Genomic DNA, 24067 nt, shown 5'->3' on the forward strand with positions numbered 1-24067 from the left:
AATCGTGTAAAATATTTTAAATTTTTAATTGAAAATTTTTTAAATATATATTTCCTGAATGAAATGTGAAATAAACCTAATAGCTTTCATTTTCAACATCAAATAAGATGATGTGTATGATAAAGATCAAAGAGGACATTGATAGGGATTTTTATAAAAAAAAAAAAAAAATTGCCTTGGCTTAACTATTACAGGAAGACATGATTGCTTAACCATATAATATTCTTCCCTTTAAGCTACTTCGAAATACAAGGGAGCTCGCAATTTTCTATTTTATATTTTTTATTTTTATTTGTACTTTTTTTTCCTTTGTATAATTAATGTATGTGTATTATCTTAATTTAAATTTTATAAAATAATTAAGAATTCTAATTCTTTATCATAAAACAATAAATTATGACTAGAGAATTGATTGGTCATAATTAAAATCAATTATCATACACTTAAATTTTATAGATGATCTCTATAGATTAAGAGTTTGATTCATAGAAAAAAGCAGTCATGAAAATCAAAATAAAATTAATTTTATATAAAAAAGATACGAGAATACTCGTGAAAATAAAAATAGGCACATTTTTTATTCATTATTTTATGTTGATAATTTGAGGATGCCACTGAATTTTGTAGGATTGGAGCCAACTGCTCCAAATCATAAAAAAGCCCCACCTTGGTGACAGACTCAACCATCAAATTCAAGAAGCAGCCTCTTGCAGATCCAACCCCACAACAAATAATGCAGCTACACACCAATTTTCTCTTTACAAAACTCATAGAAAATGGTTCTAAATCGCATATTCCTTCACAGAAAATTCAAATTATAATCTTTTCTAACCGTAATTCAACTATTGGAAGAGGTCTATTATATCTCCTATTATCAATTTTTATGTCCAACTTTTTATAATATTTGATTTTTTTTTTTTTTTTTTTTGGTTGCTTCTTCCATACATATAGTTAACATTATTTATTTATTTGGATAAATAACTTTCTTCATTGTATATATAAATCCTTTTCTTCTCCTAATAAAATTCAAAGCTTAAACCTAAAATGTTGTAAGTTTTTTTTTTTTTTTTTTCCAATTCAAGTGATGTTTTAAGAAATTAAGGTAACTTTTTTTTTCCTACTTTTAATCTTATATTAAAATTATTAGTTTGAAATGTTTAATAAATTCTTTAAGGATATTATAAGAGTATTTGAGTCGATTATTAATATTTTTTAAAATGAAATTGTTTAATCTTCATAATGGAATATTAAAACGAAGCTAAAGCGCAAGGACAGAAGTGGTTTCTTGCTCCTTTTCATAATGGAATTATTTTATCTTCTTCTATTTCTTTTTCCTTTTTGTTTCTTTGTTTAGTTTAAGAATTGTGCCTCATCTTGATTAATTCTCCTCTAGTTAAGTGTTTGCTATTACACATAAAATATGAATTATTTTATAAACTTGAAATTTATTTCATTAATGCTTTAATGATTAAGGCTATGTTTTATAATATTGGTTGTTTTAATAAACCTCACGGTTAAAGAAATTTCGTTATGTGGGTGCAAAAACACAGGTATATGTAATGAAAAGAAATTTAGTTCTAGTCTAGTGGGCTCATGATACATGTGGTTAAGACGAAAAAAAAAAAAAGAAAAATTATATTTTATTATTTGATCGGATATAATTTTTAAAAATTATTTTTCAAATAAATAAATATATAAATAAAATAGAAAAAGTACATTCTTTTTTTATAGTTGTAGGAAAAATTGTGGGTTTATTTGGAGAGAATATAACGTTTTTATGTAATATTTTTTTATTACTTAATTAAAGTATTTATTTATTTATTTTAAATTTGCAAGTTAGAACAATGGAGAAATAAAATATTTGAATAAATTCATTAACTAACCAATATTAGATCCTAGCATGATTTGCTTTGTAATTTTCATTTATTGACTTGGTTTTTTTTTTTTTTTTGTATTATCAAAAATTTAATTAAATTATAGCATTTTCAGGATTATTTTTGAAATTCAAATTGGTAATTTTTTTAATATTATTTATTTCTTGTTGTATGTTAAGATCTTAAAAGAGTTTTATTCTTAATAAAAATTTGTTATTTTTTATTTTCTTTTTTGGTATTGAATTTATTTGTAATCACTGTCACTTTAATTTAGTAAGATATTTATATTTCCCTTGCAATAAATATATGACCTCTTGATTAAGCATTTTTAATTTTCTTAATATTTTTTTTTTCTATCCTAAATATGTTTGACTTGAAAGAAAATAGTGTTTATGAAATTGAAAAAAAAATAGAACTATATATTTCTGTTTTGGATTTTGAGTTTTAAAAGTTTGTGTACACATTGATATATTCTTTTCTCTAATGCGCTGAGGAAGTAATACTATCACAATAACCAAAATTTTTACCATTATTAATTCAAATCATCTTTTTATTTTTTTCTTTTACCTACCAATAAAAAAATTTTATTATTATTTTTCATTATATATATATATATATATATATATATATATATATATATATATATATATTGATTCACAATTGAGGGCAAGGATTGGAGATTGAGTGATAACTTGATTTTTTTTTTTTTTTTTTGAGCACCTATCAGGGTGCTAAGAATCTGTATTTATAAATTAAGGACTGAACGATTAGGTATAAGAATTTGATTGAACTTTATTTTGAGACCATTTCATTATATAAAAATAGAATCAAGTCTATAAGAAATAACATTGCAAATAGCTTATATGACAAAATCTAATACAAATTAACCAATTGTATTTATTTTAATCTAAACAAAAATTTATGATTTAATATTATATAGATAAAAAATTAAAAAAGTATAAAAAATAAAATAAAACGAGTATTGTCATCGTGCAATGCAAGTCATAAAAAGGAATAATATAAATAAAAGAGGTAATGTTTTAACCTTTGTCCAAATACTAAAACCACCTTAAACGTTATTGTGTAACATGTTCTTAAGTGTTTTCCTTGCAATATATTAGGTTTAGCTTCAATTTAAAAGTATTTCCTTTAAAAAACAAGAAAACACCTGCTTTATTATGTGCTTGAAGAATTTTATTTAGCCCTTCACTTCAAGAGAAATGAAATTCAGAAACCAGAATTTCAGTTTTTTTCTGGTGCTGTTTAACGATTTAAAGCTATGTACAACAACATTAATCATTAATTGAAACAGCCTGCCTTATGAATTAGACCAACAAGGATACATAAGAGGCTGTAAACGACATAACAAACTAATCAAGAAGCAATTTCTTGCCATCTTATATATATATATATATATATATATATATATATTCTTCAAGCATTGATAATTTTGTCAGCAGCGGAAGAAGCAGCATTCTTGATTGGATAAGAAGATTGCATTGCAATTCCACATTTGCCTCTATATGTATTAACTACATTACGTTCCATCCTTATATATCCATTTTCACCCCATCCGGGACCCCATGAATTTCTAACAATCCAATAATCAGTTCCATTTTCAGTTCCATATCCAACTATTACTACTCCATGATCTAATGCCGAACCACATTCGCCAGTAAACACACCCTGCACAATATTAATTACAAATCATTTAACTAATTAGAAAAGAACAAAAAGCTAATTAAGAAAAGAAAGAAACTAAAGAAAGAACTTACAGATTGATAGAACTGTAAAGCCATGCCACTGGCTTCAATGGCAACACTGACAGGTTGATTTGCTACAGCTTTCTGCAACGATTTCTCGTCAAAAGGGGTAACGTTCTCAAACCCATCAATTTTAACCACCTTTTTATTCATCTGAAACAACCCAAAAACAAAATATCTAAGTTAACCTCAAAAATTAGTTGGGACCAAATCTAACGAATTAAATCAAGGGTTTTAGTGAGCAGCTTCTAATTTGTATATTAGAACCTTGGTTTTGTCGCATGTGCCATCAACGGCTAGATAAGGATAGTCTTGTTCAGTGTCAATGCCACCATTTTGTATGATAAACTGAAAGGCGTTTTCCATGAGGCCTCCATTGCAACCTGCATCATATGTCCTGTCACAGTCTACAAGTTCTTGTACTGATAGAGATAGTAGTTCCCCCGTTACAATCTTGTTTATTCCTTCTATTGCTGCTATTGTTGAAAATGCCCAGCAGCTGCCTGAAAGCCATTTCGAAATTGTCAATTACGGAGTTGAAGGATTAGATATTGAAGAACGTTATAAAGTTGGATTGCATTGCTTTTTCATCATGATGGAAAGAGTTGAAAGAAATACTTTCAGTTTTTTTTTTTTTTTTCTCTTTCTTTGAAAGGAAAGTAAATTCCATGATTTGGGCCCAATTTGAGTTTCGCTTCCTGTCTATTGCCTATTAGACTAGCCCATGTTTAAATATAATTGGGGAATGAAAAACGCTAGTAGATGACTTTAACCAGTGTCTGAGCCCAAAGTCAAGTCAACCTTTATATGAGGCTTGGATTTGGTTTGATTCCTCATTAGGACCATTTCAACGCACGTGCAATGCTAGAAATCTTAAAAGGAATCCACGTGTTAACCAGAGGGTACAAAAGTGTAACAAAACTACCATTCTTAACCACCTTTCAAAACAGTGTTCAAACAAAAAAAAAAAAGAAGGAAAAGAGTTAGAAAATGCCCCAAAACTTGGAGCAGATATTCAATTTGACCATTTTTTAACTTTTAGGCCAAATGAATCCATTACTTATTAGAAAAAGATTAAAAAGCCCATGTGTTAAGTTGAAATTTATGCGTGGAGCACACGCAGTCAAAAGTAAAAAAAGATAAATAATTACATTAAATGCCGAAATCCTCAATTTTCTATCCTAATCACTATCCCTGCAAAAACGAGATTGTTAATCAATTATGCTATAATATTCCAAACAATGTTTTAGTTTTCCTTTTTTTTTCCTCAAAATATCTCCTTTCTCTGGTTCATCCTCTCCATTTTCACTTTCTTCGATCACATAAATCATGGTTTATACACTATTTTGGCATCAATCATGAATCATGAATCATGGAAAATAATAATTCCCACTTTTTAAAATTTAATAAAATTAAAATAAAATTAAAGATGAGTTTAATTTCGATCTAGCAAAATCAAATATTAAGAGAGAAAGAATTACTCTCCTATTGATATATATAATCTTCAGAATTAACTAATCATGGTGGAAGCGGAGCATGATGAAATCAAGAGAAAAAGATGGATTGATTATGGAGAGAGAGAGAGAGAGAGAGGAGGTAAGTTGATGGATTAGAGATAAACAGGAGGTGGGTGGGAAAGGAGAGAGGAGAAGAAGTCTCTTCTCCAACATCAGTCTTTTTTTTTCTTTTTTTTTTAAACAAACCATGTAACACGCGCGGCCCTATTTTTGTAGTTTCAGGGGCGTTGGCTAACTTACTATGTGGGCTTTTTTATCCTTCTTTATTAAGTAATGGGGTCATTTGGCCCAAAAGTTAAAAAACGGGCAAATTGAATATCCGCTCCAAGTTCAGGGGCATTTTGAACCTTTTTCCAAAAAAAAAATTACCTTTCAAAACAGAGTTCAAACAAATTTAAAAAAAAAAAAAAAAAAAAATACCTTTCAACATGACCAGGAAAATACCTGCCATTCTACCCCATCCAATCCCAACAAGTAGAAAATTTAGGAAAATTTCTGACCTACCCCAAGAATATGAATGATTTTGTACACCAAATCAATTTAAAAAAAAAAATTAAAAATATATTACTCTTTTGTTTTTTTTTTTTTTCGGAGTATGATTAGAAATACTATTAAACAGTGTTTGTTTGTCTTTTTCTTTTTTCTTCAATCTCAACCCTAGGCAAGTATTTCCTAAAGATATTGAATATCATATAAGAACTTGAATCAAAGCAACAGAAAAAATGACAAGAAAGAAATTTGCTTACCACAATTTCCTTGATCTTTGATCGGATTAACAGCTCCTTCCTCTCTCCAATCAACAGATTCCGGAAGCTCATCACCGACCTTGAAAGCGTATCTCCGGCTAGGTTTTTTGGTCATTAGTCTACGTTTAACGTCAACTCTAGTGCCCAAGAACATTGCACGGTACTCCTCATTGGTAAGATCAGCAAACTTAGTCAATCCAAGCTTGTAGGAGTGGTTTTCAGAGTTATGTTCATCAATAAATCTCAAATTATTCTTAAATATTTCAAACCTCCTCTCTCTCTCCCCTAGCTTGTTGTAAGCTTTCTGGTGCTTCGCAAGCCACCAGTTGTACATGTCCATCACCTCATCATCGCTTCTCCAGCCTGATTGATGATTATGATGATCATCATAGCTGATAATTGACATGTCTAGGGCAGATGATAAAGTGAAAAAAAGAAAAAGAAGGGTTAACAATGATATAGCTAGTGCCATTGTTGTTTTGATTTGAAAAACAGAATTGGAATGAAAATAAAGAGAGAAATGTACGTGAATTTATAAAGAGAAAGTAGCAATTTAACTCGCAGAAACGGAAGTAAACGCCAATTTCCTTTACGTGTCGTATGGTAATTAGCCATAATTGAGACAAAAAGGCTCTCTATCTTATTATTACCAACTAGTCAAAACTCAACTATAACTGTGTGCCACCTATGAAAACGTCCAGTCGTCAACCTCTTGCTTGTGAATTTTGACAGTTAGGTATCAGATGTATGCAGCGAACAGTCAACAGAGCTAATCTACATACATTTGTAATTTGTTCAGGCAAAATTTAGCTTGGCTGCAATATTCAGATTTCTATTGCTTAATCCTCATCAGATCAACAATTACAATCACCAAACGTGGCAACATTGTCTGCTATGATTATGACTGAACAATTTATTACAATGGGTTTCACTTCCACCGAGTCCAACAACTGACACAGACTCTATAAATTGGCCATTTAAAGAAAGATTTATGTATAAAATTTGGAGCATATTTCAGATACAAGATCCCTGCATTGAAGAAGGAGGCCTATTTCAATCATACACCTTCCAACAAAACCATAATATCAATCACCCTCAACATGTAAAATTGGGATACAAAAAAAAAAAAAAAAAAAAAAAAAGAAAAAAAGGGGGGGGGGGGGGAGGAGGAAATGAAAAAATGGTGTGATAGGTGGAATTCAAGGGCGGACGTACACATTAGATGCCCTAACTGTGATATGTGCCTTCTCAAATGTAGCTGCCAACCAGTAAGATCGTGTGATTTGGTGCTTTTGATTTGTCAATCAAATTCATGTTGAAGGCTTCAAGTCTCAAATTCTCATAGAAACTATATATTGTGTTCTAGTTTAAATGTTTTCAGTTTTGCTCGGAGTGTCTTACAGAAACCTGTGTGTCAACAACTTTTGCTTCGTGCTTTCTCTTACTCCGAGAACTGCGTCTCGATCTTGACGATCGGGTCTTTGTGTGCTTAACAGTCTGCTCTGAGACTGAGGTGCTAATCACTGGCTTTTCATTAGCAGGAAGCTCAGGAGGAGCATCTGGCCATGGTGTTCGTTTTGATGGGACCGTAATTTCCAATGGAGGATCGATTATCCATCTGAAAATGGCACAAAGTAGAAATAAGAATGCCTGGAAAAGCAATCCATTTCGTAAAAGGGGCTCAAAGAAGATAAATGCTCTCTCTTAGTAGTATATAAAGAAATGTAACCCATTCTATACAGCTCAAGAAATTGAAAGCAACATATACTTTAAAGTAAAAATTATGATTTCAACCATTCATGCTCTGGAAGCATATTTGGATTAGAGAACATCCAAACATCCGCATTTATGATGAGATGATCATCTAGGAACTATATGATCATTTAGGAACTATATGATTAACACACATAACAAACTAACAAAGTTAAGACATCCAGATATCACAATTCAGGCAGCAGCCAAAACTGCAGCTGATCATTTAGGAAGAGCTAAAATTTAGACAAAGCTACATAGCTGAGAACTCCTAAAGGTATTTGCTTCTAGCAACTAATCCTTGTACATTGGATAGCTCATGCAAAACACTTGGACTTCAAGTGAATATTGATAAGCTTATTTATACAAAACTTTTAATACAATTAAAGCCACATCAATGGCTATGGTATGATCAGTCATCAAGAGACTTCTCTATTAAGTATTAACAGGACAAGCTAGTACTGATTATCACATGAATGTAACCCTATACACTTTATGCTGCATTAATGTGAAATGAGTAGCAAGACATCGGCATTTTTCTTGCCTGCCAATTTACTAAAAAAAACAAAGCCAACAACCAGCAAAAATACTTGGCAAACTCCTTTTCCAACAAACTAGTAAGTTATGGTACAAACTGACCTTATTCAAGCCTAAGTCTACTTAATAAATGCACTCCAGCTCACATTCAAACTTTAAGCCTAATCCTTGAGGAACCAAGCTTGAGGATCAAGCTTGATTAACCTCAAATAATTTGTTTTAAAATTTAAAATAAAAAATGATGATAAAAAGAAAAATAAATAATTACAAATATTACACAGATAACCCAAAATCAGTTTCAAAATTTGACCTACAGGGACATCCTAAACTGCGAACTAGCACATCTACTAAATTGTAGTTACAGATTTTTCGATGCCCCAAACATGTGCATCATATTTTGGGCCTAAGGATCCATTAAGCAAGCAAGGTTAAAAAACATTGTGGTAAATAAAGTCTTAATTTCTGATATATATGTCAATGACGTTTTTTTTTTTTTTTTTTTTTGGTTGGGTGAGGGGTGGGGAGGGGGAATTTTTGGTTAGCATAGGGAAATTTTTAAAAGCGAAGGGTTGCTTTTTTTACAGTATATTATTTATATTTTCTTTTCTTTTTTTTTTTTTTTTTAACAATTGCATTTTGCTTTCCTCATGTAAAGCAAATTCATATGCTTACCAAATATGATTTCTTATTACTTCATAACAAAGCAAAATGTGTCCAAATTCGTACTTTTTAGAAACCAAAAAATTGAACCAAGCAGTACATAAGCTTGGCATGGATTTCAGTACACTGATAAGTTAATTTGGCTCAATTTGAAAATGAAGCAAAATCTAATACCTAGTCATATCAGCACCATCCCAGTCCAATAAACAGGCTTCTTGCATATCACCTAGATGAACACATTCTACATAGAAGGGTCATCAATAGGATCACATACTTTTATGCAAGGCCAGCACATCATGGCCTAGCTTATCATCTCTGGGATCACACCAAAAAGAATCCAAACCCAGATCTAGAGGACTAAAATATTTTATGTCTATTCCCTAAAAACCCATATGCCTCACCAATTGGAAATCCACCTAAAACATAACTTTATGCCAGTCATTCAGCTCCTGAACATTTCTAATAAAACAAACGTTGCCAAGGAAACATGATCAGAAATTCCATCTCCCCAATGCCTTGGATGAAAGGGAAAATGGACTATAAGATTTCTTGAAATATAATCAAATAGAACTTTGGAAAGGCTTAATCTCCAAGTGTGTCTCAACCTCAGGTCCACAGCAATGAATATTAGACCTAAGTGATACTAGCAGTCAACAAAAAGGATATCCTGCTCTCGACATATTAAGACCTTTCTGTGCTAAAAAGTGGCGGAACAATTTATGATCCTGTAATGCAGAAAATCATTTGACCAGCTAGGAATTGTAATTCATTCACAAGCTGACGTATAGTTCAATCTATTATAACTATGGATTCATGAGCTACACACCATCAACAATTAATAACACATCAAAACCAGGCCTACCTCACAACAATTCACATTTTTTCACTCATCAATCATGTCACTGTTATCACCTATTAGGCTGCAGAAACTATATTTTCCCATCTAAAGTGTAGGTACTAGAAGATAGCCTATGCTGTGGACAGGATTTATTCAAGTGAATTTGGAAATAACATATATCCACCTATAAACATGGAGAACTTCAAGATCATCAAATTAGGCGAATTTCCGTCTCTTCTCTGGTTCACAGTGCACCATATGGTACATGTCCAACAGTGGATTACTTGCCTATCAAAGATGTCTATGTTCAAGAAATGCCAACAGCCCAAAGTATGGCTACCTGTGTTACTAGAAGATAGCCTATGCTGTGGACAGGATTTATTCAAGTGAATTTGGAAATAACATATATCCACCTATAAACATGGAGAACTTCAAGATCATCAAATTAGGCGAATTTCCGTCTCTTCTCTGGTTCACAGTGCACCATATGGTACATGTCCAACGGTGGATTACTTGCCTATCAAAGATGTCTATGTTCAAGAAATGCCAACAGCCCAAAGTATGGCTACCTGTGTTACAAATTATCAATGTAATCGATATTCCTTTTACAATAGTAGATTAAGGAGAAGTTCAGCCTATCAAACTTTATAATGTACATAATGAAATAAGTCAGCAGATAAGCTGCTATACTGAATTTTTTTATTCTTATTTTTCTCCATCTTTTCTTACAACTATGTTATGACAAAATTTGTCAGCATGGAGATTGGAACCTCTTGACACTCCACAGATTAAGAACTTAAAAAACAGAGGACCACCATCAAAGACCTGCCTGATCTCACCAGTCCTATGGTTCAACATTCTAGAACCTAAAGTCTTCAATTCTTGAAATCAAAAATAGTAAACAATTGATAAAAGATAGTAGATAATTAATAAACAAGCTAAAAGAAATGAAAGCTAACTATCAGTGTAGATGAGAACAGACAATATAATGGAAGAAAACATACCCTGGAGGAAATTTGCTATCACTACGAGCTTCAACACGAAGCCACCACAGCAAAACTTGTCTCCCACAGCTTCCTAGTGGCTCCACCATAGAAGGGTCTTTCAACAGAGGTAGAGGACTCTCTATATCCTCATCAACAGAATCTAAATCATTTATCCAGTCTGGCTTATCTTCAGTTTCCTTCCAAAGCAATCTAGAATTCAACACAAACCCAGCCCATTCTAGCCTCTGGGGCAGCACAGTTGCCCTGTCATCAATATAAATTGCATTTTTTCCCTCATATGGCAGTGAATTAAAGGTGTGCCAACCAGCCAGCTTGTTAGATGCATTACAAGCAGGGCCCTGCACAGGCATTGACTGGCTCTTCTCTATCTCCTTCTCAACCGTAGCCAATGATGGCTCATCAGCACCACCTGAATGAGCCAGAATCCCAATGGAAACAGCACCAAACCACTTCACGTTTTGGATTTCATCAAAGAGTTCCATACTATGCATATTACTATCATCAGCAAACATCACTATCCCATCCAGCTTCTGCTCTCTCACAACTCTGTTCCACCATATATAGAAATAAATCTAAAAGCATGACTGAATGGAGCCACTAATAATAATAATAATAATAATAATCTAATCCTCCATTGAATTTGCAAATCAATTACAAATTTGCTGATTTAAATTGTTGTAAGCTTACTTTGAAATCTAAAATAGTGAAAGACTGTTATACAGGAGCGAAATCTAAGGCTAAAAATAAAGCAACCAAAGAAGAAAGTCTTACCTCAAAGCGTGAAGTCGCATTTTAGCCTCCAACTTATGCCGTCCCTCCCACGAATTCGGCATTTTCTGCTTGAACCCGATATGAACAGTCTTAACTCCCGACTTTGCAATAATCGAAGCGGTTTCGTTACTGACTCCACCGGCCTCTACAACGATCCACACGACGTCGTAAGGGACAACCATCAATGAGTGCATAACGCCAGTCAAATGCAGCGTCTGGAAAGTCCGTACATAAGTCGGCGTAACCGCGATAACAGTCTTAGGGCTCTTCACTCCAAACTGAATCCTCTGCTCTCTCTGCACTCTCTCAATTATCTGATGCGCTCTCATCACCTCACTCGGGTTCGGGTGAGGCCAAGGCCGGATCCGGATCCCATGGCGCCCAACTACCACTCTAGAGCTCACCGTTTTATTAATTACAGGCGGTTCAGTGTTAGAAATCGGATTCGAAGGAACACTAAGAGGATTAGCAAGGTCAGCGGTGGTGGTGAGCTGACGGAACGGCGTTCCATAGAGATTAGTAGAAGTAGAGAAAAGAAACAGAAAAACAAGACGAGAGAAACGGAAACCGAGCACAAGACTAATAAGGCAGCAAACACCGTGTAGAACAAGCCAAAAGATAGCTGCAGGAGATTTAATCGCGCTGTCAGAAGACGAATCTAACGGAGCTGATCCTCTAAAGCTAGTGCTCCGGCGGTTCATGTAGCTCTGCTGCAACGCCGAGAGCTTCATTTCTTCTTCTGCTGCTGCTCTTTCTCTCCAAGCTACTGCTAGAGAGAGAGAGAGAGAGAGAGAGAGAGTTAGAGAGAGAAAATATAAAATTGAAGGAGAAGAAGTAGGGAAGGAAAGGGTATTTGTTGAGTTAGAATGAAGTTTTGGTGGGGTTGGTTTGTTAAGGCGTAAGATTAATCAAAAGGATTTCTTTGAATGCACGAATCAATCGCTTTGCTCTTACTGTCTCTGTTGCTGCTTTCTCTCAATTTCTCTACTGTCATTTACACGCAGCGGAGGATGAGAAATATACAAGGAAAGGGAAAAAGATAGAAAGAGAGAGACAATGGTCCATGATTCGGGCCAGGTGGCTCGGTTAATTGCTTTATTTAGGATAAAAAAAATGATTAAAAGCTTTAAATACTTACTTAGCTTCCTCATTTGAAATTTTTTAACTGTCGTGCCATAATATGATTTACCAGTTATTACAATGCTTACCATTTGCGGTAAGATTTTTTAAAAGAAGAAAAGATAATACGCGGTAACATATTGAAAACTAAAATTATTATTTTATCTTTATATTTTGTCTACATACATACATGAATTTATCTTTTGACTTCATTTATTATATCATTCTATAAATTTTTTATATTTTTTATGCTAAACACATGGATAAATTAATTAATTTTGGTTCTTTAGTCTTCTCACTACCTTGACGAGTGGGAGAAGTAAAAATCTCGAGTTCGAATCCTCTTGATTATAAGAGTTTTCACTAATTTGATGACAAACTCTACTGTGTAGCTTATTATATTATTTTAACCCATTATGCCTTCTAATGATAAAAAATAGTTAATTTTTAGCGAAATATAAAAATAATACGTCAATAAATACATAAACAGATAAAAGATAAATTACACATTTTTTAAAATGCAGATGCAATATTGTATATTATGGCTAAATTTAGAGATAAAATTGTAAATTTATTTTCATTTAAAAGGTATAAATCTATTGAACTAAATTATAAATAGTGATTTTTATACACACTAGGAAAGTAATTAGAAAGTTGGCAACCACTATTTAAAGATCCAAGTATAAGACTTAAAAATGGTAAGCTTTTAATAGTTGGATTTTAGTGTTAAAACCTATTAGACCACAAATTAAATTGAGAATCAAATTATTTCAATTTGATTTTATTTTTTTAAAACACTTTTTGTGTTTAAGGATTTTCCTTATAAGTATTAAAATTTAATTTCATAATTTACAAATTTGTTTTTTATCGGTTTTATTGAGGTGGTAATATCATAAATTAATAAAAAAATCAATCCACTAAGGGATGTAATTTTAAAAACAATTTTACATACTTGAGATATTATCTGATATTGGTAAGAATTAAAATGATAGGTCCTAACTATTAGTTAATAGAAATCCCATATTTTCCTTTATTTTGTTTTTTATTATTTTATTATAAATTAAAATTTAGAGACATAATCACGTAGTTAGAGACCGATAAAATTCTCCTAGTAATGGTAAATTCATATTCAAAATCTTTAAGTTTACAAATAAAATTTATATAAATATTTACTATTTCCATTAAGCAATCTTGCATTTGCCGAACCATATTTACTCGGATCTAATAGTATTGGATTTAATAGTATTGCAAGATATTTATTTGTGCCCATTGTCTAATGTAATCTTGTAAATCCTAATTATTTTTTGATTTGAAGAAAAAATTTATTTAATTTAATTCGATTCTTCTGCACTAAAAAAATTATTATGAATTTGGTAAAATATTATTCAAAAAAAATGATTTTTCAGCTGTATAACTCATAATGTTACTCATAATTAGACATATTAAAATATCTACAAAAATGGTTATCTCACGAGAAGCATTCACACGTACACCTAAATAGGAGAAATTAAAATCAAGTTTAGTCAGAGGTGCAATTAATTAAACGAAAACTAACTCAACTACGGCGATTTGAGTTAAAGTCAATGTCAACGGTCGGAGAAGAAGGTGGGCAGTCGATTGAAATTGAGAAGCACGTGCAAAAGCAACGGACCTAGAGAAGTTTCTACCCTCTCGTTGTGACTATGATGCAACATGCACAAAAATAAGTGGTATGAGCTCCATTTTACGAGGCAAATATTCATTTTAATCCACTATTGTTTTGTTTTGCAATTAAAAAAACATATATTACCTTCTATTTTATTAGTTATATAATATTTATCATATTTATGGTTTCAATAAATAATACAGTTATTTTTCACATTTACTTTCTATATATGATCAATAATTATTGCTTCAAAAATTTAATTTGGTGTTTGAATATATTAAATTAAGGACAATAAAATCAATTTACTCAATGATTTATTATAATTTACATAAATTTCATATTTAATGATTTTTTAAAAGGGATGTAAAATTTCAAATGTGATAAATATTATGAAAATAATACGCAAATGTTTCAATATTATCAATTATCTGTTAATTTCATCTTAATTTAACTTGTACACAAATTAAGAAAATTTAAGTAATATAAATAAATTGTTCTTGAAATTAATTAAATATTTGACTAAATAATTTTTTTTCTTTGAAAGATTAAATGTTGATATTTTAATTTTATTTATATCTAGATTTAATTAATGATAATAGTTTGACTCCAAATAAATAAATATTAGTATATTTATTCATAAAGAAACATATGAAATAAAAATAAAACAACAAATTTTAAATATTATTCACTTCTAAAAAAAGAAATAGAACAATAATTTGAATCAGATGAAAAAAAAAACAAGTAGAATAAAATTTTAAGACAGATGAAGTAAAAATTTTTTAATTACACATTGAAATTAAGTTATTTTTCTAATAATTTTGATGGTATATTCTTCACATCAATCCGATATATTTAGAAATAATATTTTGAGAACACTTTCGTCTGAAATTGAACATAAAGAGAAAAAAAAAATCGGTTAAACTATTAATCTAAGTAATAAAAAATTAATTAATGAATAAAAAAATGTAATTTTTTAACTAAAATTTCACGTTTATTGGATGATTATGTCTTTTCCCCTTGGATAAATGCATATGGGCACATAGAGAAAACCAAATCAATGGTAATGTTTGTCGTGTGACCAATTTTTACGCTAAATTTGTAATAATAATATTAATTGTTGTTGGTCAATTAAAACCATTTATAAGTCTATCTCTGCGTGCGACCCAAATATTAAGTCAAAAAATATAATAATAAAAAAAATTTTCTTAAAAAAAATCAATGTGAAAATAAAATTAAAACATAATCAATTAGATTTCATGGTTTATTTTCGTTATCAATTTTATTGAAAAATGAAAAAAAAAAAACGGTAATGAATTTTGAGTAGAGGTGAGCTTAGTTGAACATGCTAGCTTAATAAAATTGTAGCTCAGTCTGAAACTCGATGAGCCTAAAAATTTTAGGCTAGAGTTTAATTTTGAAAAAATTTAAATTTGAGGCTCAAATAAGCCTATATATATTAATATATGAAAGCTCGTTAAGGATTGATGAAATTTCGAGCGGAATATCATTAGGCTCAAATGCAAATTTGAGCTAAACTTTTTTAAACTTTTTTTGAAGCGGAACTCAAACAGCTCGCAAGCTGGCTGGACTACTTATTTACATACCCTAATTTTGACAATCATAAATAGGTAATTGCATACTTGATATATTCATAAATAGTTAATTGCATACTTAATACAAATGAAAGCATCAACATCACACAACGTAAGCAAAAAGATAATTAATTGATGGATAATTATTAACTAAAATAAAAATTCCACATGGATCTCATGTTAGCTTAAATTATCTTAAGACCAAATAAAAAAAGTAAATATGTCCAATCAGGAATATCATTGGGGTGAAGTATATAAATCTAAAACCAAGAAATTAATTAAGACCAAATGGTTAATATCAAGCCATGTAGAGTGTGAAAGAGATAAAGGGTTTGGTGGGTTGGTATGAACTAATTAGCTTAATATCACCTAAATTGGTTAGTTTTCTTGAGAATGTCGCAATCTATGCAGCCTAAGTATGGATTTGCTAGTTCTATATCCTTATATTCTCATTTTGCAGTCTCTTTAAGTAGTATGTTTGAGTATTTAATTCTTACTTATTAGCCTCTAATTAGCATTAATTAATTAATGTCTTTAGCAATCAACTACTGCTAGAAGCATTCATCTGGGAGTCGATTAAGAGTAGATAGAAATACAGTTTTCTTTAATAAGAAGTTGAGTGTTTGATTATTGTGGACGTAAAAGATTTGATGAGAGAATTTTCCTATTAAATACCAAAAAAAAAAAAAAGCATTTAGCGGACATTCTCTATTCATCTATTATAAGGTTAATAGAAAAAGAAGCAGTTGTTACTTTGTTCATATCCATGAATTAAATATTTAGAATTCGAAATGTTATAAGGTTTACTGGCAACTTGAACAAAAAGAAAGGAAACTACCACCGACTCTTATTTGTTAAGATGTTTCCATCTTTCTTTTTTTTTTTTTTTAATCCCATTTATTTATACCTCTTACAGTACTGTGCAACAATTAATAACTCTTATTTTCTTATTGTTTACAACAAGAGGGAAAGTTTTCCCCTCAAGAAGCGAAATACAGGGATACGTGGGTGTTGGGTTCCTCTTAAAACGAGAAAAGAAAAGAGTTTAGACTGGGTCAACTTACACTTGAGAAGTTCAGATCACATGATGGGTGACACAAAAGGGCCCAAACAGACTAAACTAAGCTGCCCCTCTAGGTTAAAAGCAGGCCAGCCCAATTAACTATGGGCCCAAGTCATGCAGAAGTTTCCATTTTAATACTATGTACTCTTTGGGGATAATTTAGGTAAAATGGTAAATTTATTGATAAGCTGCAAAAAATTTAAAATGAAATTTGTAAAATTGTAGTTAAGATGCATTTAAAATATATAAAAAATTATATTTGTCTCTCTAAAAATTCAACAAATTTCATATTCCATATTTGATTTAATCTATATATATTACATGTAACAATAGGATGCTCTATGTTAAAATTATATTTGGTTTTAAATTTTAATCAAAAAAATTATATGTTGATTGTGTTATAATAAGATGCTCTATGTTAAAATTATAAATTCCTAGAGATTTTTTTTTTTTGGTCATTTGATATCATTTACAATAAATTTTTTATTTGAAAACTCATTGTAAGAGACAGTACAATCTATTATAAACTCATCAGGGATAATGCAACCTATTGAGAAGTGAAATACAAATTGAAATTTTGTTAAATCAATTAATACAACCTATTAATTTATATATATTCTCCATACCTTTTTTCTAAAATTAATTTTTTGTTTCATTTTTTTAAAATTATTTATAATCAACGGTCGGTGAGTATAATACTCACTTCTAATCCCAATTGGTAAACGTACCAAAAAAGAAAAATTAAATAAAAGAGAAATTATCTAGTATAATATTGGAAGTGGCTGTAATAATAATTAACATGCTTTTCGGTGCAGAGTCAATGTTTTAGGCAGCCGAACATTGACTAATTTGTTTTGGGTCTTAATAGTGAATTGATGCTCACTGAGTTTCTTCTTTTTCCACACGTGCTTAAGTAATAATAATATATACGAGAAAAGGGAAAATAATTAGCATATTAAAAACAAACCATTTAATCTAATCTTTTTATGATTAGAGTTAGGGGTGTGCACGGGACCGTGCAATCCCGACCCATTTGCGAAAATTATCCTGAATTTCTTATTTCTAGAAAATTTAGTATTAATTTAATAGTTTGGTCTTTAATTTCGTCCCGAAAGTATTTATAGGACGAAACTGATTCTTTGAATAAAATCGATCCGTACCGATCAAAGGTTTATCTCATTCCGTCCGATCTCAATAATCTGAAATTATTATTTTATTTTTTCTTTAAAATTCTATTGTCTTTTTTTTTATGAATTTCAAATTATACCCCTAAAAATCATTTTATCCTTTTTATTTTAGTTTTTTTATACCAATTTACTACTAAAATAATAATAATACGAAAAAATAACACATATTTTTTTAAATATAAAATAAAACGAGTAATTAAACATCACTTTCAACATAAGTTTTTTCTCTGTTACTCCACAGTACATATTAAGTAAATTTTTTTAATAAATTTTTGTCTATTAAACGAAAAAATGAAAAGATCAATTAATATAAGAGAAATATTAACTTCAATTAATTTGATTACTAGATTATTTGTTATGCTTAATGCTATCACTATTTATTTCTCAAATGATATTCAAGATTAATTACATGAATATCGAATTTAATCAACTTAAAAGACAACAACGGCAAAAACAATGACACTTTAAAATTCATAAAACACATACAAAATTAAATTTTATATAGTTTTGGCATTATTTTATTTTATTATATTTAATGGTTTTATTAACTAGAAAATAACTACTTAAAATTCTTCTATTATAACTTTAGTAGTAAATCATTAATAATTGAATTAATTATTTGATTTTTTTTTTTTAAACTCAAACTTTTATAAATGTATTTGGTTTCTTTGTAATTGATAAATATAGTAATTTTTTTTATCTTTTTTTTATGAAAAATAGTTTAGTAAGAATACGGATTCTAATTGATTTTCGATCTGACTCCTTATATGTTGTCCCATAATAATAATAATAATAATGTCGTTATTAATTAATAGTATTATTTACTGCATAAAGCTTTAGGTTTCCGCAATTAGTGCACTGTGATATAGATATAAAAATTAGATTTTTTTTAGATTGACTAGGGTCATATACACATGCAAGGTTTTTGTTTTATTGTTGGACACATATGTCCTTACCATCATGTGGTGTCACTTCCATATAATTAGTTTTTTTTTTTTTTTTTTTTCTTTTTCCTTCGGATGAAAAAACAAATTTCTACTTATCCCTATCCGAAGAACACTACAGCAGCAATTCATGTCTGAAAATTTCGTAGATATGTATTAGAGATCAAATATATTTTATATTTTTGCATATGATAAACTACTTATACAATCTATAATTAAAGATTATTGGATAATATTAATTATGAACTAAACGAAATTTCTCAAAGCATACACTTTGATAACCTTAAATGAAATTTTTTTCTGAGTTTAAAAAGCAAATTAGCATTGAAAACCATGTACAGATTGAGATGGAAAGGCTTTGGTTTGTAAAATAGTTAGAAGAAAATCGTAAAATTTCTGAACCGCACAATCCCATCATGGAATCGAAACAAAACCAATAATTGCTATACCTTTAAGAAAAGGTTGAGGAAACTTCTCATCATCGTTAAACAAGAGTTGAGGAAACTTCTTTCATCTTAGCTTTAATCAGTACACATATTTGGCACTATTCATGGGATTTAAACAGAACAAGGTTCTTCTTTTTCTTTTTCTTTTTTTTTTTAAATATAATATTAATGAGAATAAAGAATAAATTAATCCATTTCACATGAAATGAAAAGTGGTTAAGGAAGATGGAAGGTTTCGTTTTTACGGAGTAATAATCTATTACCAGAATACAATAAACTATGTATATGTGTGTTGACTATAGACTCAAGGGATAAGAACATAATACTAGGGTTTGCATTCTAGAATTATTGCATGTATCATAAGTCATGTGATAGTAATTTGAATGATTCAAACAACACAATGACTAAGATACATACATATATATATTCAGACAAACTTAAATGAGGGTTTAACATTCCTCAAATGGTATGATTTGTTTCAAAGTTCAAAATTATACAAATTAGAGTCAAGATTAGATTTGACTAGATCCGATCTATGAATTAAATTAACAACAAAATACTCCCTCTGTTTTATTTTGTTCGCTTGTTATTCATTTTTTAAATGTCCCAAAATGTTTTTGTAAGATTCCTAAACTTGTATATTTAAATAATTATTTTTTTCATAATAACCTTTATGACTGTTCATTAAATGAAAGACTTTTGTTAATATCTTATTGAGTTAAGGATAACAGAAGGCAAAATAATTTTTCTTGACTAATTTTTTAATGTGTATTTTGTCAAACCACGCAAATAAAATGGTATGGAGGGAATAGTTTTTTAATAATTATTTATACTTTATATTTTTTTCAATAAATAGTCAAAAATGTCATAATTTTAATTAAAATAATTGTTTATTGATTTAAAGTTATACATCGGTCTAAATAAGTCAATTCCTTAAAATCAAATCAATAAAAAATTTATGCGTATTTGATTATATATGAAAAATATTTTACAGAAAGAATATTATTTAAGATTTAAACTTTTAATATTTCAAATTATCAAAAATCAGCGGCATTTGAGACATTTGCATTGGAAACTTAATTGATTATTTAAATGTGAACAAAATTAACCAAATATAAGTAAGACATAGTCAAACAGAGAGAAGAATGGTGCAAATAAGACAAATAGGAGGAAAATAGGGCTCTATCCATGAAAATATGGTTTTGAGTGACAAAATTGCAAAACCACAAAATTGGAAGCTATCTATGTGAAATTTCTTGAAGAAAAAAGTCAACTATATCAGGCTGGAAACGACCCACCTCTTTAAAATAATCAGACGGGTAAAGACGAAGCTTTGACTTGATCTCCTTACATCATAATCTCCATACGATCTTCAACGGTCCCTTTAGACCAAATTAACCTGCGTGGACCCCACATATATCAGAAGACATCAATTTCAATTTCCATTTTGTATGTATGACTTTCACATTTAAAACTTCTGATGGGAAAGTGTTGTGAATTTGAATGTGATTATTCTTTCGTTTTTCTACTCTTGCACCTCGTGCTATAAACAAATATTCTTTGATCGAGAAAAATGGACTGCAATTTATAAAATTAATAAGTCTTAGTATATGATTTTAAATTTATTATTTTGGTAATCAATCATTTAACCTATTAAATTAATAAAATAATTATAATCGATAGAATTTAAATACGAAATTTTTTACTTCCTATCAATCAGCTATTTATTTTAATTTAATTAACTTAATTTTATTTAAAAATAGCACTCCAATCCATAAATTTTAATTTATTTTTCAAGTCAATAAATCCAAATAAATAATGAATTTCATAATTTGTTGATTTTACATTCTATAATTTTATGCAATCCATAGATTTTATATTCCAGATTCATAGGCATATTTTTTTATTTTTGCTATAAGATGAGTTAAAAATTCATTTGTATTTCTATTTATAATTGTAATTGTGAAAGTTGAATCAAATTTATTTTTAGAAAATTATTTTCTATTTTTAAACCATCTGGTGTTCAAAATTTGTGGGCTATTTAATGATTTTCATAGATATAAATATAATGTATTGCTATTTTGAATAATTTTTTTAAATTTTTTAATTAATTTAATCAGAGATCCAAGTTCTAGATCCCTTAACCCTAAAGAGTAAAGAGGAATTAAGTATGAAATAAATTAGGATTATTACTTTAAATTAAATTCCCAACTTCAGTGCTAAAGAAATTCTAAAAAGAAATATTTTGCATATTTATCATTAGTATATACAATAAATTTATAGCGAGCCAAACTGCCAGAGACCACAATTATTTAAAAAAAAAAATACAAATAAAGAATTGTGATTGTGGTTGGATCTTATTCGTACCTACATGTTTGACGGCAAATGCTAGAGTGACGAGTCAGTGACCTACTTTATTTTTTATGAACAGGGTTCTGTAACCGATGCCATCATTTTGACCAGACTGCAAGAATACAGAAGAGACGACTCTTGCCCCCTCCCTCCCTCTGCCTTTATCAACACCCAACCTCTCCTCATTTTCTTTTCACCTCCTCTTTTCTTCTCTTTTTTCTCTTTCCTTCTGAGTTTCTTTGTTTCAGCAGCCAAGACATGGCTGTGGAGCTCATGATGTCTTATAGAAACGAAAATTTTATATCTAAGATGGAAGAAAGCGTAGTTCAAGAAGCCGCTTCAGGTCTGGAGAGTGTCAACAAACTAATCAGATTGCTTTCGCAGAAAAATCAAGAAAAAGATCAGCCATCTTCTTCTTCTCCTCCTTCATCAAGATCGTCCATGGATAATATGGACATGGATTGCAAAGCAGTAGCAGACGTCGCCGTTTCCAAATTTAAAAAAGTGATTTCTCTTCTTGGTCGAACAAGAACTGGCCATGCTCGTTTTAGACGAGCTCCTGTTTCAAATCCTTTAAATAATAGTAATACTAATAATTATAACAATCAAGTTACCCAAGAAAATAATCAAATCCTTGAAAGTAAGGTTTATTATGCTACGCCGATCCAGCAGATTCCTCCTCTTCCGCCGCCTCCGCCTCCTCAATATTTTTCTTCGGTGGTGATTCCAAATGATAATAGTAATAATAATGGAGTGATCAGTGAGAGGAAAGAATCGTCTACCACCATTAATTTTTCTTATTCTTCGGCTGCTAACTCTTTCCTGTCGTCCTTAACCGGCGACACCACTGACAGTAAGCAGCTATCTTCTTCATCGGCGTTCCAGATCGCCGGTGGGAAGCCTCCTATCTCTTCTTCTTTGAAGAGGAAGTGCAGCTCTGAAACTTTGGGTTCCGGCAAGTGCGGTTCCTCTTCCGGTCGGTGCCATTGCTCCAAGAAGAGGTATAATATAATATACTATTATAATATCTTAATTAATTAATTCATTAATTACCTCTTGCTTTTTTTTTCAAAAAAAAAAAAGAGTTATGGTTATTAACCTGGATCTTAATTTTGGATTATTTAGCAGAAAATTGAGATTAAAGAGAGTGGTGAGGGTTCCTGCTATTAGCTTGAAATTGGCTGATATTCCACCAGATGATTATTCTTGGAGAAAATATGGACAAAAACCCATTAAAGGATCTCCACATCCAAGGTATTTATTTTTATATTTTTTTTTACCATTTATAATTATTTTTGAAATTTAAATAAAATTTAATTAATAATATATTTTTAGTCTAATATTTACTTTGTAAATGAATTTAATTACATTACGTCATTGTTCACTAAACAAACTTTAGTGTATTATAATTTTGAAAATGATTATTCAATATTTTTGAACTAATCAAGATTTAAACTTTTGTGTTTATGGAATAATTAATTAATAAGGCAAATGATTAATGAGTTTGTAATTGTGGCTTGAACAGAGGGTATTACAAGTGCAGTAGTGTGAGGGGTTGTCCAGCACGCAAGCATGTAGAGAGAGCATTGGATGATCCAACAATGCTTGTAGTCACATACGAAGGACAGCACAATCACAGTCTTTCAATTGCAGAGACAACCAATCTCATCTTAGAATCTTCATAACAAGTACAAAACTCTAGAAAAAAAAAAAAAGTTGTGGGTTCTTTTAGTTGTATTTGAAGGTGGAAAGTAGGTAGGGAAAATAGTTGTAGTAATTAAGCTAATTAATTAGTAGTTGAAACTTGAAACTTGGAACTCTAAACTTTATGTTAATCTCAAAGGAGATTAATTAATTAATGAGTGAAGTTTGGTTCAATTTCCTTTAATTAATTTTCTCTTGTTTGATTTCCTGATGCTCTTTCATTTTTGTTAAAAGGGGAAAAGCAAAGTAGGAATTTTATTATTATTATTATTATTATTATTTTTAATGTTTGCTTTGATCTTAAGGACTTGGGTTCTTGAATTTGGATGCCTACTTGTAATTTATTTACTTTTTTCTTCCATCATGATCATTTGATTGAAATAAAAAGAAAATGGTAGTAATAAAGTAAAGCAGAGCACTGCGGTGGGTCAAACAATGGCAAAGAAAGGTAGACCGACGTGTCGTATTTGGGACGGTTGACTATAAAAAATAGGTTGGCAGTTTCCAGTTGGACGGCCAGTTCACGAAAATTACAAGTAGATCATTGCCA

At 30.1% G+C, this 24067-nt stretch overlaps 3 protein-coding genes across 4 annotated transcripts; 1 reads left to right on the forward strand and 2 right to left on the reverse strand.

Annotated features, from left to right (window-relative positions):
* Positions 1 to 3017: 3017 nt before the first annotated feature.
* Positions 3018 to 6446, reverse strand: LOC105639760 (cysteine proteinase1). The gene is made up of 4 exons (XM_012223907.4): positions 5901 to 6446; positions 3905 to 4140; positions 3650 to 3790; positions 3018 to 3560 (listed from the first exon to the last, which is right to left on the reverse strand). The coding sequence occupies exons 1-4, from the start codon at positions 6370 to 6372 to the stop codon at positions 3309 to 3311; spliced, it is 1101 nt and encodes a 366-aa protein (XP_012079297.1). The 5' UTR covers positions 6373 to 6446; the 3' UTR covers positions 3018 to 3308.
* Positions 6447 to 6777: 331 nt separating this feature from the next.
* IRX14-L (Nucleotide-diphospho-sugar transferases superfamily protein) lies at positions 6778 to 12495 on the reverse strand. Its single transcript, XM_012223906.4, has 3 exons — positions 11466 to 12495; positions 10692 to 11240; positions 6778 to 7518 (listed from the first exon to the last, which is right to left on the reverse strand). Exons 1-3 carry the CDS (start codon positions 12194 to 12196, stop codon positions 7278 to 7280), a joined length of 1521 nt encoding a protein of 506 aa, XP_012079296.1. The 5' UTR covers positions 12197 to 12495; the 3' UTR covers positions 6778 to 7277.
* Positions 12496 to 21913: 9418 nt separating this feature from the next.
* LOC105639758 (putative WRKY transcription factor 15) lies at positions 21914 to 23701 on the forward strand. Of its 2 annotated transcripts, none has more exons than XM_012223905.4 (3): positions 21914 to 22814; positions 22942 to 23067; positions 23339 to 23701. In XM_012223905.4, the coding sequence occupies exons 1-3, from the start codon at positions 22072 to 22074 to the stop codon at positions 23496 to 23498; spliced, it is 1029 nt and encodes a 342-aa protein (XP_012079295.1). In that variant the 5' UTR covers positions 21914 to 22071; the 3' UTR covers positions 23499 to 23701. The 2 variants fall into 2 exon arrangements, with proteins under 2 accessions (XP_012079295.1, XP_012079294.1); XM_012223904.4 differs by having other exon boundaries at positions 21917 to 22814; positions 22939 to 23067.
* Positions 23702 to 24067: the final 366 nt, after the last annotated feature.

Source organism: Jatropha curcas, chromosome 3, assembly GCF_041381405.1.
Source record: "Jatropha curcas cultivar XTBG-Jc1 chromosome 3, XTBG_Jcur_1.0, whole genome shotgun sequence".
NCBI lineage: Eukaryota > Viridiplantae > Streptophyta > Magnoliopsida > Malpighiales > Euphorbiaceae > Jatropha > Jatropha curcas.